Source organism: Dromiciops gliroides, chromosome 6 (assembly GCF_019393635.1).
Source record: "Dromiciops gliroides isolate mDroGli1 chromosome 6, mDroGli1.pri, whole genome shotgun sequence".
Lineage (NCBI taxonomy): Eukaryota > Metazoa > Chordata > Mammalia > Microbiotheria > Microbiotheriidae > Dromiciops > Dromiciops gliroides.
In genome coordinates, this window is record NC_057866.1 from 258,146,940 (window position 1) to 258,163,526 (window position 16,587).

The window sequence follows — 16,587 nt, forward strand, 5'->3', positions numbered from 1 at the left end:
TTTCTCCGGCTAGTAATAACCTTCACGCTTCTCCTCTTTCACCATAAAACTAAAGTGTGGCATGTTTCAAAAACAGATCTTCAAGGAGCCACTTGGGAACAATATTTGAAAGCTGCAGGTTCCAAGATCTTCCTGGTTCTAAAAAAAGCAAATGACTAAACCTGAGAGCTACAAGAAGCTTACCTTTTCCTCTGTTTCGGGGGAAAAAAAAGGCAGAAAAATACTACAGAGCTATCTCTTGGCCTCCAGACTATACTGTGTAGGTAGAACACATGATATCAAAGTCTTTCCACTAAAAAGCTAGGGTAGAGTGGCTTGCAAGACTTCTCTTTCATAAGAAGGCCTTGATCAGCACTGTGGCAGCTACAGCTGCTAGAGAACAATCACTTCCTTTAGCTGGGAGCAGACACGGTTCTGTTCCAAGGACAACACTCTTCCACTGACAAGGCAGTTATTAAGATGAAATTCTATATCACTATCTGATTTTGAAACAAAACAACAGCAGAGACCCGACTTCGCATTAGCTTTTTATTTGATGTTTTCAGCTTTGATTAAGGAAATAAGTTAACTGAGAATTAGGAAACATACTCTCAGCTCCTTTGTTCACTATGTAAGCTGAGATATACCTCCCTACTCCTATATACCGAAGAACAATGTGAACAATAACACTGCACTCATGCTCTGAAGGTACGTATGACAGACTTATGGACTACACGGAGATCTGTGGAGAAAAGGGGCTAGATATATTCTAGTTTACATGCATTATTATTAGGAAATACTATTAAATAAATGACATAACTAATGTCTCATTTTCAACTGGCTTTCTTCCTTAAAATCATCTCACCTTCCTTTTTATCTTGGTTCCTTCATTGATATTCTTCCTTCCAATCCCCTACCCTAATTTCCTTTTGATCGATTTCTCCTTGTTTTGCCATATTCCAACTCTAGTGAGTGCCTAAGAGGAGTCACTTCCTAAGAAATAAATGTCATTCCTTCAGTGTACCCATCCCCCTGGAATAATCAAGTGCAATCTTTCCTAAAGGAAAGGAGCATGTACTATAGAACACCAGGCCTGCAGGCCACCACCACACTCCTGATGCTGTCTGAACTATGTTAAAATGCAAGTGGTAAACATTTAACAAAAGAAAGTATAATACAACAAAACAAAGATAATGTTACATTTTAAAACCAAGTCCATATCAGGTTCACCTGCTGGATCCCTTTAGTCCGATCCGTGGTCCTTGTTTCTATTTGGGTTTGAGACCACTGCTAGAGAAACGTTTCTTTTATCAAAACTAGATCCCTATCAAGAGAGATCAGGTTAGGGTTCAGGAGAAAGCTCTGACAACAGGAACCTATCTTGATCTACTGTTTGAGGCATGCTGACTTATTAGCAGCTAGTCCCTCACATGCTGATTGAAACTTACTTTTTTAAGAAAATGGGGATTCAGGTAGCAAAGACCAAGGGAGTCTTATATGGATGAGTCTTTTCTTCACCTGAAAGGACTAGACTACAGATAACTCTGGAGCTTCAGGGAAAGCAGGCACTGAGTAGGTCATGTCATGTCATGTCATTCTGAGCAAAGGGGATTCCAGGCATTTACTACTTACGCTGTGGCTGTGGATAAGCTGGTACCTGTGCATACATGTGGCCAGACGGGGTGGGCTGTGGAGCTGCCATACTGGGATTACCGGGTCCTGACATGATGAAACCTGGAGGTGGAGGATTTTCTCCCTGGGAAACAAGAGAAGGGTTGGGTTTGGTGTTGAGGATATCATGATATTTTGGTGTTGAGGATACCTTATTTGGGGCCTTGGGTTCACGTCAATAAAGACCTTCCATTAGCAAAAGCACCACTATGTTATTGCACACTCCACCTCCTGCTTTATCACATCAGGATTCAGGAGCCAGGCATTCTGAGCAATTTCAACATGAGAATTCAAGTGACAGTTTCAGTGAAGGGCAACTAGAAGCCGAGGGTAAATAAGAGCATCATAAAATGCAAGAACAGCAGCAATATTTGTCATATGCCAGTGATAGCTGTGAAAAGCCACTAGTAGTTTTCCATCTCTCACTCTCTATTCATTACTCCCAACTCAAGGGATAAATTTAAATGCTACAAAGGCAACGTTTGCTCCCTTTGAATTTTAAGAATCACTGTTCAAAAGAGATCTTCAGTGATGGCTGTCAGATGGGAGACACCATTAAAACCACAGCTAACATTTTTCAAATTCAGTCACCTGGGTAAGAGGACCCAGAACTTAAATGAGGCTTTATCAGGGAGAGAAGAGGGTTAGGGAGGAAATGAAACAAGGTGTATTAAAAACCAAGTTCCTAGCTCCTAAAAGCAGTAAGCTGCAACAAACAGGCAAAGTGGGGTCAAAGAAGAGAGCCTGGGTGAATCTATCTAAGTGAGTCAAGGATCTCTCAAAGAGGAATAATAAAGCTTATACCTGTGTGTCAGAGGGAGAGGCTGCAGGTGGATGGCTGGGAAGGGCAGTAGGAGTTTTGTTACTCCAGGTAGTGACAGTAGGGGCAATTCTAACCTGAATTGAACAAAGAAATACCAATCACAGAAAATAAAAAAATTAAAAAACGGAAAAAATCGCAAGGGCATTAAATAGCAGGTGCAAAGCAGAAATGCATGGATGAAAGCCACTGCTCAGAGCGCAGCTGGGATTCAGAAAGCAAAATTAAAAGGGGAAAAAAATCAATGGCGAAACCTAAATCACAGCACATTGAAAACTGCCACCTAAGGGGGTTAGGAATATAGGAAAAGCAAGGTACTGACAAAGAGGGAGCATATGGACAAAAGAAAACTGAACTGGAAAGTGAGAGGAGCATTAGAGTAGTAGTCGTCATGCCACCACAATTAGGTCTGTAACCATTTTTTTAAGCTGATTTTTAAAAAATGAAGTTAAATGAAGTTATATTGCAATCCAGGCTCCTCCAACCACACTAACAATGCGAAGCCAAGATCTGGGAGGAAGCTGGGTGGTCCCTGATCCAACCCCTTCAATTTACACGTGAGGAAACTGATGACCAGGATCTACACGCCCTGGGTCTCCAAGATCCCAGAAATGTGCCCCTTCACACTCTGGGGCCCTCTCCTTACTTTATCCAACACAAGCTCCACTGAGAGCAGGATCTCAATTTTTCTTTCTAAAAAATAAAAGTGCAACTACAAAACACTACAGAAATAAAGGAAGGTAAACAATTGGGGAGATGATTTCTGCTCATGAATGAACTGTGACAATATAATGAAAATGACAACACTACATAAATAAATTTACTGATTTAGGGCTATATCCAGTCATCAAGGGTATCATTAAGAGATCTAGACAAAAATAACAATTCATTTGGAGGAACAAAAATATAGAGACTCTCGAGGGAAATGAGAAATTACAAACAATGGGGGCACAGTCCTATATGCATAGCTTTACCAGACTTCAAACTATATTAAGAAGTAATAGCTATGTGGTATAGATTACAAAACAGAAAAGCAAATCAGTGGAACAGAACAAGGAAGCAAGTGAAAATAGCAGCTACAGTGTTTCATAAACCTAATAAATCACTGGTGAAAGGCCTCCTCTTCTTGATAGGAATTGCTATAAAAACTAGAAAGCAGTCTGGCAGAAATTAGATTTAGATCAACATGTTGCACCACATACAAGCTCAGGATCAAAGCTCAAAATAGATACATAACCTAAAATGCAAAAGGCTGCACCAGAAAAAAAAATTATTTATGATATGGCTTATTTAAGTCATGTGTCCATCCTGGAGCTTTATATGGTGGGAGCTATCAATCTAAATGTAATTTCTGCCAAAAGGCTGTCTACTTTTTCCAGGAGGTTCTGATGAAAAGCAAGTCCTTATCCAAGAGGTTGGAGTTTTTTGATTTGTTAGTATTCTGAGCTTTTTTAAGTTGCATGCCCGATTTATTGACCTGGTTTTTTTTCTTTTGTTGATGAATATGTTTAGTTAGAAACTGCATCCCCAAAAATCTGATATACTGTCTCATTGTTGTCATTATCTTTAATAAAACCATGTTTTGTGTTTTTATGATTTGTTCTTTAAACCAAAAATTCTTTAGGATTAAGCTATTTAGTCTCCAATTAATTTTAATTCTTTCTTCAAAGGCCCTTTGTAGAATACAACTTTTGTTGCACTATGGTCAATAAAGGATGTGTTTAATACTTCCTCAATTGTTTGTAAAGATTTTATGCCCTGAAAATATGGCTAATTTTTGTAAAGGTGTCATGTCCAGCTGAGAAATATATAAATTGAATTGTTTCCATTAAGTAATCCTATTCACTATCATATACAACTTCTCTAAAGTTCTGTTGAAGTCCTTCTTTCTTATTTATGATTGGTTAGATTTGTTTAAATGTTAAAAAGATACCCTTGGGTTCCTCATTATTGCACACTTCCATTCTCCCTGCAATTTGGTTAAGTTTTTCTTTAATGATTTAAATACTATGACATTCAACACATATTTACTAGGTATCAATATTGGTTTATTATATATGAAGGCTTTGGGAATACTGTGGTTTCCCCAGCTTATTTCTTTTTATTGTGCCTATTTTCACTGTCACCTTGTCTGACACATCGTGATTGTTATCTCTTCTTTTATAGTTCACCGGAAACAAAAGAGATTTTACCCCACACCCACTCCCACCTCCTTATTCTGAGTGCATCTAATTTCAAGTATGCAGTTTGTAAATTACAGTGTTGCATCTTTCTTTCTAATCCATTGTGTGATTCTCTTCCATTTTAAGAATCCATCACCTTCCCATTAACAGTTAGGATTACTATATATTTCCCTCTACCCTATCTTCCTGTTCTTTTTCCTCTCTTTGTTCCTTCCCTTAGCTTTCCAAAGAAGAATGTGGTGAAAGAAAATGAGTTTTCTTAACACTAGCAAGCCATATTCTCCAGGATCTGTATTAACTTCCTTGTTCCTCTTCTCTTCCCTTTGTCCAGCCCAATCACAAGTTTTCATCTTGGACATGATGAATTTGAGATGGCTACAGAATACACAGGTGGACATGCCCAGCAAACTTGTCTGAAAATGAAATAGTGGTGGTTTTTGTACAAAGTTAGCAATGCTTTCACTAAAAGTGAAAGCCTTTTTGTAAGACTGCAGGGTGCATGGCAGTTAATGTGCCACTCAACTCTTAGATTACATTCACAATCAGATCTGCCTTTTTTAAAAAAGTGTACATGATTCAAAAACATGGGTAAACCAAAAATTCTCTACCAGTAAAAAATCCAAAAACAAAAACCAAAAACAAAACAAAACAAAAAAAACCCTTTAAAAAATTCTACTAGAAAGAGAATGATGACTATCTTGGAACTGGTAAGAGCTTATAAATGTACATTTCCACAAGAACAAAAGTAGTGACAAGTTGGGACAGGTAGTGCAGTAGACTGAGAACTGGACCTGGAATCAGGAAGATAAGTTTAAAACTTTCCTCAGACAATTACTAACTGTACGAGTCTGAGCAAGATGCTTAATCTAGCTGCCTCAGTTTCCTCAACTGTAAAATGGTGACTATGATAATACCTACTTCCCAGAGCTGTTATGAGATTAAAATGAGATAATGTTTAATGCACTTTGCAACTTAAAGCGCTTTGTAAATGCTAGCTATTATTGTTATCATCTTCATCATCAAAGAGTGGAGTCAGCAGTTCGGTTAAAAAGATACGGCACTCCAATAATAGTTATTGCATGCTGCCAAAGCAACAACAGACAACATTCAGGGGCTGATTTTGAGACTCTTCCACACCTACCATGTGATCCAGAGAACCAGAGAATCCCTTCTGTTTTTCACATAAAATCAAAGAACCTCAGAGTGGCAAGCAGCCTCAGGTCACCTAGTTTAACCCCTTTATCAAAGTATAATTACATATTTAGAGCTGGAAGGTACAACATACAGAAACTGAGGCTCAGCAAGATTCAGTGACTTGGAGTCATGCAGCTAAAGCATGTGAAGCAGGATCTGAAGGCACTTCTCCTGACACCAAACCCAGTGCTCTAGACATGTCCTCCGTGGCACCTTTCCAGTGTAGGACTCTCCTCTAAAACCTCCCTGACCAAAGGTCACTCAGACTGTTTTGAAACCTGAGGTGACTTATTTAGACCGAATAAGTACAAGTACAAGGATGACAGAGATGTTCACAATGTGATTACATCATTAGTTACACTTTCATCAATTTCTGGACTGACTATATTGATCTAGGAGGCAAGCAGCAAAAACAGTTTTGATGTTATCGTTAAGCTGACCTGCCTTGTTCACTGACTCCCGCTTGGATATGCACCTAAAACAGCATAGTAAGTCACATTCTAAAGCAGGTTTTTGTACTAAGTACTTTACTCCACTTCTGAAGGATGACGGAAACATGAGCACCTGGAAACAGTCAAACCAATAGGTTTTGTTCCCTTGAGTCTGGCCCGTCCTCCGTCAGGCACAGCTCTGACCATGGCCTGCCCCCGTATCTTCCTGCTCCTTTAAGAACCGAATGAATAGTCACTTCTCTGCCTGATACTCAAAGCTTTTCGAGGCCAGGCAGGCTCCCACTGGCCTCCCAAGCCTGAGTAGGGCTGGGTCCTTCTGTAGAGGCCTGTGGGCCTCCTTGCTGCTCCTCACACACAATGGTTCATACCCCAGATTTCTGCACCAACTCAGCCACTTGGCAGATCTCTTCACAAAACCTCGGCCCTTAGCCTCTCTCAGTTTCCTCATTTCTAAAACAAGGATGTTAACAACACCTCCTGTGCCCATCTCACAGGACTTGTCTTGAGGAGACAATGAGAAAGTTCCCAGATAATAAAATATCAGAACTGATAGGAGGGATTACCATTTTCTAATCCAAACCCCATTTTACAGGTGAGCAGCCCAAGGCTCAGCCTGTACAAATGGCTTGCCTGTAATCACATAACTAATTCCCTGCAAAGACTGGAATTCAAATTTGCTGATGCTGAGTCCAGTCTCTGTTCTCTAGAATTCAATTCAATGAGCTTCGGTAAGTACCTACTATACACCAGGCAGCATGTTGAGCAGTTAGGACAAAGACAAAAAACAGGCAGTCCTGCTGTTCACTGCTGTCTCCTCTCAAGCTCCCTCCTCTTTGATCCTTTCAAAGATCTTCCTCTTCCAAGGCCCAGCCCTGGATCCCTCCCACCATCTGCTGCCTTGGCTGCATTTACAGCCTGCTGAACAGTGCTGGAGAAAATCACCCCACTGTGGCTGGGCCCCTGCCAGTGCGCAGGACACAGCCTCCCTTTACATCCAGAGGGCCTTTCCAAACCTCTTCATCCCTCCTCAAGATTCCCATGACTCCCTCTCCCAACCTCCTCTGAGCAGAGGAGACCCTTGCTTCATTGTTCACAGCACTCCTTCTTCAGCCCCGGCTGACATGAAGAGTTGACCTTTCTCTGCAGCCCTTTCCCAATACCCAAGTGATCCCCCCATTAGCTATCGCGCTCTCTCTCCTCCCTTGAGAGAGGGCTAATAAGAGTTCCCCCTCTCTCTCCATCCCTCTTCCCTCCCCTTCCTCTCCTCTGTAATCTGGCTTCTGGCCTCATTGGTCAACCTACACTGCTCCTTCCAAAGTTACCAACGATCTCTTAATCGCCAAATCCAATGGCCTTTCTCAATCTTCGTTGTCCTTGACCTCTCTGCAGCCTCTGACCCTGCTGATCCCTCTCTTCCTGATACTCTTCTCTCTGGAGAACTCCAAATCATATCTGGCTTTTAAAGACCTTCATAAGCTGCTCCCTTCAGAGCCTTTCTAGTCTCTTCACACTTGACTCCCACTACAAAGACTCTGATCCAGCACCACTGGTCTCCTTGATCCCAAATGACACTGTCTTCCGACTCCAGGCATCTTCACTGCTGTCCTCCATGCTCGAACTCCGTCCTTCCTCATCTCTGTCCCAGGCTTCCTTCAAGACTCATCTGCAGTTCCACTTCCTGCAGGAAGCCCTTCTCTGATCTCCTTTCTCTCTGTATCCTCCCTGGGAGAATAGGTTCTATCTGTCCTGCGCTGCATTTGTCTGTACACAGTTGTTGCATATTGTCTCTCCCTTTTAAGCATGGGAGTTCCTTTAGGGCAGGGCCTGATTTTTGCCCTTCTTTGTGGTCCCTGCCCAGTGCCTGGCACAGTGCCATGCATCACTTGGCACACAGCAGGCACTTAATAAGTGCTAGTTGACAGAGTAACTGTCCCTGCCACCAAGAATCTAACATTCTATGTGGGGAAGCAGGTGCTACCCAACTTTAGCTCTTCAGACTGGTTCGTAGCACATAACAGTGGTGGCCTCCGTGCCAAGGAAAGCTTGCCAAGCCACTGCACAATTTCTCCAAGATAACAAGGCCTATCTGTTCATTCTGTCAGGTGCTCAGCTCGCAGTCTGTGTGTCTGTAGGCCAGCTCTAAGCCCACCTCGCTGGCCCCTCCTAGGCTAAACAACAGACATTCTTAACTCACTTGGCTTTTGCTACGTGACTAGGAAAGTCAAACTCTTGAATGATTACATGGATCTCATTTACTAGATGTCTTCCTGATGCCAACAAACACACATGCCCAGGTATCAAAAAACAACTCCCAAAAACCGTCTAGTGACCCTGAAGTGTCCTTACCTATTTCTTCTCCCTTTCACAGCCAAACGTCTATAAAAAGCCATCCACGCTCATCTCCATTTCCTAACCACCTTCTCACTTCTTCATCCCCTGAGATCTGGCTTCAAATGCTACCATTTGACTGAAACTATGGTCTTCAAAGTTATCAAGGATCAGCCTAGGTCTTCTGCCGCTGCTGACCTCACCTTCCCGGTAACTGGGAGAACTTTCTACTAATCTGTCAGAAGGCATGGCTCACAAGTGTCTCACACAGCCTTCAGGAAACATTTCACGACTTCGTCGTTATTACTGTTGTCTTTGTTCTCCCACTGTCTTGTATTTGTGTCTGTTTACATGGTGTATTCCCCAATAGTTGGTCTGAGTTCCTTGAGGGAAAGGAATATGATTTTCAGCACAACAAAGACTGAGGACACGTCACAAAGCACTATTCACATTAACCACCAGACTGCTGCTGTTGATTTGCCAAGTTCTTGAAATGCCTAAGCAGGCAACAACATAAACAGGTACACTGCAACCTATCTTTACCGAAAATAAAATGTACAACCTTATGTGCTTAATAATTTAGAACGGAGGTGCTTAACCTTTTCTATGTCACAGACCCCTCTGACAGTTTGATGAAATCAGAATAGGGTAAATAGGGTGTGGTTTTTAAAAATTCATAATTCATGAAAATGAAAAATTTCAGGGATTAATAAAACTTTAATTTTTTTCCCATTCAAGGTCCCCTGATAGTGATACAAATACTAAATCCCAGGTTAAGAATCCCTGACTTAGGGGAAAAGTAAGTAAGGAAAAATGAGGAAATCCCAGAGAAGGAATTTACAATTTACTTTATACCTAAGAATCTACGTAATTTGAGTAAAATGAGGCATCTTTCTTTCATGACAAATACCACAAACATCATTTACAAGGCTTTACAAGCAATTTGCAAAAACATCCAACAGGATATGCCTCAATTAAAGGTTACCTTCCTCCACAGAGGCTGAGTGATAACGCTGAACAAACTATAGTACTCCCCAAGCTGACGAGAAGCCAGAGGTCGGGAGCCCTTCCATGGGCCTGTAATTACTTACATGAGGACAATATTGCTGGGCTGGGGCCCGTGGCACCTGCGTCTGTGCCACAGCAGGCCCAGGTCCTCCCTTGGACACGTGTTGTCTGTCACAGAGCGTCCGAGAAGCTGCTCCCTGCTCTGACGCAGGCTCACCTTGGGCCCTGCGCAATCTGTCGCGAAGCTGCACAATATTGGGCTATGAAGAAACAAGGAAATAAAACGAGAGTGAGTGGCCCATGGCCTAGCCATGTGGCTGAGCATTCTGACCCTGACAACATAATGTCTTTGGAGTCTGAGCGGGGGTTAGCCCAAAGAAGAGAGATCGCTACTCTGTTCGCAGGTTCAAGACAGGTTGTTCTTCAAGCGAGAAAGGAAGGAAAAAGACTATGACGGGACTGGAAGCAAAGGTTTCCAGTCTAAGGCTGTAGAGATCCAGTCCTGGACCAACCGCACCTCGCAGTGTACATATAATGCTGCCACACAGTTCCAAATGTTTTTCTGAGGAAAAATAATGACCAGGTTTGTAAGAAATAAAAGCCACAGAGTCAATGCTTCTGATTCAAATCTTCAGCTGCTGCTGAAAACAGGGGCCAGTGCCCATTAGTGAGCACACGCCTATCTGCAGTCACATGAGACAAGCATTTCCCAGCAGGCCACCCTCCCCCTCCTCCCCTGTGGTCCTTCTGCCAATGGCTGGGCCCTCAGACCCCCAGAAGGCATCTACCAAGCAGGGTATGGGCCCTAGGACACAGCCACATGGGCTGCCTCTTTGCCCCTCACCCTGCCATTCTCATCTCTGTGCCTCCACACGGGCCGTCCCCCAGGCCTCGAATGCCCTCTCCCTTCCCTTCCCCACTCGTTGTGTCACCCCTCTTCCTGCAGCACACGTGGTCCAGCTCTGTCTCGGCATGAAACCATCCCACTGGTCTGGCCCCCTCTAATGACCTTGGATTTCACCTGGTGACTGTCCTGCTCTCTCCTTCAGGATGGGCGCTCCCTCAGAGGTGAGAGCACTCCTTTCTCTGTATCTGTTTCCCCAACTCCCAGCCCATCTCTGGTCCGACTGACACAGGCACTTCATCAATGCTTGCTGACTGATAGCCTGTGCTCTGGTACAGCTGCAGTATGCACAGGCACAACCAGGACCGGAGGGCAGAAAGGCTTGTCCTCACTTAAATGAAGTCAGCGCCTACCAGCAGTTTTAAATCTCTGACTGGGCCCGTGTGTAAGACTCAATCATTCAAGGAAAGGAAAAGCAGGAAAAGCAGCCCAGTCCGCTTTACCTGGCTGGTGTTGGCAGGAAGGAAAGCCAGAGCTGCAGCAATGCTGCCTTGGGCTGCCAACAGACTGGCATACTGGCTCATCTTCTCGGCCAGAAGGGCCCCAATGGCATTAGCGTCAGACGCTTGGCTGAGCTGCACAGCCTTTCGGAGGATGACAACCTTCTCAATCAGGTCCTAAAAAAAGAGAATGGAGAGACAAAGGGTTAGGGCACCGACCAAAAGCTGACTCTTGCCCTTAGTGATGCTCAGCTCTTTTCAAAGCAGATGGGGTTCTTCCTCCAGAGCCCAGTATCCCTTCTAGGACAAACCATTCAAAGAGGACCAAGGCCTGGCTGACCACACTCCCTGGGCACCTCCACAAGCCCAAATACCCAACTTCTGCTTCTGCCTCCCCCTACAGTTGGCCTGGCAAAGATGTCAGTACCCACCAGCATGGCACCAAAGCGGGCACTCAAGGCTGAAGAAGGTACGGGGGGAGGTACGAGAATGAAAGCACGCCAGAGAGGAATCAGAGAGCGGCCAAAACGAAAAGCCGTCAGAAGCGTAAAGGTGGAATACATCAGATTAACTTCAAGTGTTCCATGGTGCCATTCGTGACAAACAGGAGTGTCTCAGTTAAAACACCCTATGTACATGTGCCGCTCACAAATCTAGAAATCTAAAACTGAACCTCAACTGTTTTCTTCTGCATAAGTTGACACAAAACTTCTAATAAATACTTGTGTTTCATTTGCAACAGACAAGTCTCTTAAATTACTCCACCCAGAAATAAAATCCCACAGAGAAAAATAAAATTCAAACTAAAATATTACAGGCAAGGCCTTTACTCATCAAGTGCTTGTGGGGGAAAAAAAGCCTTTAAAAAGAGAAAGAAAACCCTTCCCTAAAAATATCAAGAGCACATGCATCAAGCCCTTCTGTTGAACAGACACTGACCTGAAGGGACAAAGGGCTGCTCCCATCCTGAGCTTTAGTCCAACACGCCACGAGTTTCTCTATGTTCCCAGCACAAATATAACACAGACACGCCTGGGTCTGCAGGAGAGGATCACCTTCATTCTCCAGCCTGGTGCCTAGCAAATCTAAGGAGGAAAAGAGGTAAATGATACATGGTAGTCTAACTGCAAGAACATTTTGGCAAGCTGAAGGGAGACAGTACGACATGCTACAGAGTCCTGGATGGGGAGCCATCTGAGACACTCTCTGGCTGTGTCAAAATGGGCTAGTTACGGGGCAGCTAGGTGGCGCAGTGGATAGAGCACCAGCCCTGGATTCAGGAGGACCTGAGTTCAAATCCGACTTCAAACACTTGATACCTACTAGCTGTGTGACCCTGGGCAAGTCACTTAACCCTCATTGCCCCACCAAAAAACAAAGATGGGTATGAGATTCGGAATGATGTCCCTGCTGGACAGATACTATAGGGAAGCTCTGCCATGAGGAGAAGCCGTGTGAGGATAAGCCATGCTGCATTAGCGTCCGGAAGCTGGCCGGCTTGTAGCTGTAGAGCCGCCTGTTAGTTCTGTCAATCAAAGCTACCAGCCAATTAGCCTGGAGCTGGGTATGTGTGGATGGCTCTGTTTCGGTTTTTGCGGGTGGCTTCTGGGAGGAGGAAGGGCTGAGCAAGCTCTTGATTTTGCCTGGGACCTCAGTTGGAGTGGAGCTGAAGGGGCAGCTAGGTGGCACAGTGGATAGAGCACCACCCCTGGAGCCAGGAGGACCTGAGTTCAAACCTGGCCTCAGACACTTGACACTTACTAGCTGTGTGATCCTGGGCAAGTCACTTAACCCCAATTGCCTCACAAAAAAAAAAAAGAAATGCTGGAGTGGAGCTGAGACACTGGCTCCCTGAGATAGATAGATGAAGGAATCTTGGCCTCTTTCTCTCTCCTCACCAAGTTTTTATGCTCCTTAATACTTAAAAGTCTAAACTCTTGCTAAAGCTTCTAATTTATGGCAACCACTCATTAGATTTTTTTTTTTTTTAGTGAGGCAATTGGGGTTAAGTGACTTGCCCAGGGTCACACAGCTAATAAGTGTTAAGTGTCTGAGGCCGGATTTGAACTCAGGTACTCCTGACTCCAGGGTCAGTGCTCTATCCACTGCGCCACCTAGCCGCCCCTACTCATTAGATTTTTAGACAGTCTAGCTAGAATTTTAACCCCATACAGATAACAACCTTACAGATGGCAAGATTTCATGGGCAAATTGCTGAACTCAGCCTCAGTTTCCTCATCCATAAAATGTGGATAGTAACATCACCTGTATCACAGATCAGATGAGGGAAGAATGTCAAGTGCATTGCAGACCTTAAAGTGCTATGTAAATGTTAGCTATTATTATTGTTGTTCTTGAAGATGAATCTTCAGATAGGCTGTGACTCAGCTCTTCTCAGCAATACAACGATCCTAGACAATTGCAAAGGGCTAATGATGAAACAATCTACTTCCAAAGAAAGAACTGAAGGGGTCTGAATGCAGATTGAATCACACTTTTTAAAACCTTTTTCTTGGGGTGGTCACTGGCAGGGGTTGGGGGGGCACTCAGTTTGGACATGAGGAGAAGCATGAGCACAGAGTCACGGCAGCTGCAAAGCAGAAAACAGAAACAAACCGCCCAGTTTGGTGAGAGCATGCCCTGTGGAAGGGGAATCAAAGCCAGAAAGCTGGTCAACTGCACAGAGAGGAAAGGATGGCCCCCTCTCCCCCAAACCAAGTAGATCCAAGTGATCCACAGCAGGGGGACTGAGCTTGAGGAAGTCATCTATACACACAGAGGAGGACGGCTGTGGCTACACAGAAATTCACGTGAAAAGAGACCTGGGGGTTTCCCAGGACTGCGAGCTCGGTGTGAACGAACAGTGTGCGTGAGTGAGGGCCATCCTGCAGCAGGGAAATGTGACAGACTCTGGGCTCCTGCAGCAGGAGAGGCAGGCCTTCCTAACAACGAGAGGCGTCCGAGCCCCTCACCTGCTAGCTAGTGCACCCCTCACCCCAGGAGATCTTCAAGCAGGTGGGAGGTAAGTGCAGGCTGGGCCTGTTGTAAGGGAGGTGCCCCAGGCCAGGTGGCCTGTGAGACTGCTTCCTGCTCTGAAATGTCTCAGGCTGCGGGAACCAAACTCTGGGAAGAGGCTGTGGAGCTCTCAGTGTGGGACTCAGCAGTAGAGTCACTTCCATTTGTTCTCTGCACACAAAGCTCTGCAGGTGCCGTGGGTGGTCAGGAAGCAGGGGCACCTCTGAAAGGAGATTCCTCGTACAGAAGCATGCTGGTGTTGAAGAGAAAGGGAAAGGAAGATGGCTTCAGGGCCTGAAGCGGGAGGGGGAGACAGGCAGTACCCGGGGCCAGGAAAGCTGGAGAGTCAAAGCTTATGAGAGAAGGGATGAGAGGGGACTTCATTTAGAGTACAGGACTGAAGATGTGCATAGTCAGCCTCGGCAGAGAGGACAGTTATCTCTTCTGCTTAGACCTAGCCACAGGAAGAGGACACTTGTGGTGACGTGTGACAATGGATTATGTGTACAATAACACGATCACATGCCGTACATACTGTAACATATAGTTACATATGATACAGAGTAACACAGACACTTAAGAGAGCTCAGGAAATGTTCATTTTCTTACCACAAAGAGCTGAAAATTCATCTGGCCTAGCGTAAGTCAACACAGCAGCTAAAGCTTCTCTCCAGTTCTTAAGGTCGCAGGACTGAACAATCTCTTTCCAATTTTTCATCACCACTGCTGTGATCAGCTTGGAAAGAGAGTAAAGAGAAAAGTAAATGCCTCCTAAGTGCCTATATCCTCAAGAGTTCATGCTTTGGAAAAACATGCTATCAATCAATCAATCAGTAGTCAAGTGTTTATCAAGTGCCCCACCACGTGCCAGGCCCTGAGCCTGGAGCCAGAGAGACAAATGAAAGGAGGGAAACAGCCCCGACATGACAGGAGCTCACCCTAACGGAGAAGAGGAGCACATATAAAGGCACACACCACAGAAATACAGAGTTCATAAAGACACATCCATCCTAAGCAGTCGGATACAAGACAGTTCAGGAGGGAGGACGCTCCCAGTCTGGAAATCGATCACAAAGGCTTCAGCAAGAAGAGGAGCTTGAGCGGCATCCTGCAGGAAGAGGTGGCCTTGGGAGATGCACACTGCAGGCAGGGGGTACTGCCAGTGCAGTGGAAGAAGGGGATGAAGTGTCACATGGGAGGAAGGAGGAAGGCATTGAGCTGGACCTTAGAATGCAGGAGAGGGCTGTGCATACTTCATGTGGATTAGCGCCACATCACAAAGTTCCAAAACCAAATAACATAAGAGAAGCAAGAACATGAAACAAATATGCTGCAGTCATCAGGATATTCTTTTTTACTATCCTTCCAAGAAGCCAGAGTAGGAAAAGAAAGAAAACAAACTCCCATTGCACAATGAGAGGGATGGAAGAAGAAGGAGGGTGATCAAGGTGAGATGGAATCCCAGCAAGCCCTGCATCACCTAAAACTTCCGTAAAATAATTCTGAGATCTCATTTTGCCACTTTATTCACTATCTCAACTTCTTAGTTGACCTTGTATAAACAACAATAAATACTTATTTCAAGTAATCAAAGACAGAGCAGGAGTAAACCAACAAATAGTAACTAATAATATGAAATGTTCATGACACAGGCTAAATCAGAGATTCAGAGTGGATTCATTTACCAGGATAGATGACCTTTGACTTTTATGGAGCTCCTGAAGTGGACAACAATCCTTTCTTGTGGCCTGCCCTTCTGCTGAGCCTCTCGGCACCGGCCTGGGCTCATCCTTCTTCCCCAGGAAGTTTTTCCAACTTTCTACAACATGCTAGGGGTTGCATTCCATTACCGAGCCTTTAAGACAATGGTCACTTCCATAGCAGACTAAGATACTGGGAGATCTAGAGAGCAAATGCTCATGACTCTGCGTGTTAATCAGGACTTTTTTGGCTGGCATTCTTTTAAAATTACTGGCTTAACGGGACATAGAAACAAATGCACTAAAAATGACAGGCTTCTCTCTCTCTCTATATATATATATGTATATTTTTTTTTTGCGGGGCAATGGGGTTAAGTGACTTGCCCAGGGTCACACAGCTGGTAAGTGTCAAGTGTCTGAGGTCAGATTTGAACTCAGGTACTCCTGAATCCAGGGCCGGTGCTTTATCCACTGCGCCACCTAGCCGCCCCTATATATATATATATATATATATATATATATATATATATATATATATTTTTTTTTTTTTTTTTTGCGGGGCAATTGGGGTTAAGTGACTTGCCCAGGGTCACACAGCTAGTAAGTGTTAAGTGTCTGAGGTCGGATTTGAACTCAGGTACTCCTGACTCTAGGGCCAGTGCTCTATTCACTGCGCCATCTAGCTGCCCCTCTATATATTTTTTTAAAGCAGGAGAAAGAGAAATATTCCACTTAACTTTCCCAACTACTCAGATGGACTTTTCTGTCTCTCACCTGCATTCTCTCCAAAGATGGAGACCCCAAACAATCCATGTCTGCCAGGACTGAGCAAGCCTGGCATATAACCTGCCACAAGCTTGCCAGTAAGGCCCGAGAGGTGACCTTCCTGTCAA

At 44.3% G+C, this 16,587-nt stretch overlaps 1 protein-coding gene across 10 annotated transcripts in view; it reads right to left on the reverse strand.

Annotated features, from left to right (window-relative positions):
• SEC31A (SEC31 homolog A, COPII coat complex component) overlaps positions 1–16,587 on the reverse strand; it is a 78,852-nt gene that overhangs the window by 16,596 nt on the left and 45,669 nt on the right. For 6 of the 10 annotated variants that reach the window (XM_043970431.1, XM_043970430.1, XM_043970426.1 and 3 more), the window contains exons 17-22: positions 14,604–14,730; positions 11,919–12,064; positions 10,983–11,156; positions 9,719–9,895; positions 2,455–2,547; positions 1,612–1,735 (exon numbers count right to left, since the gene is read on the reverse strand). In XM_043970431.1, coding sequence (XP_043826366.1) covers positions 1,612–1,735; positions 2,455–2,547; positions 9,719–9,895; positions 10,983–11,156; positions 11,919–12,064; positions 14,604–14,730 — 841 coding nt within the window. The remainder of the gene's footprint in view (positions 1–1,611; positions 1,736–2,454; positions 2,548–9,718; positions 9,896–10,982; positions 11,157–11,918; positions 12,065–14,603; positions 14,731–16,587) is intronic. The other 4 variants (XM_043970432.1, XM_043970429.1, XM_043970428.1 and 1 more) reach the window with 1 other exon arrangement.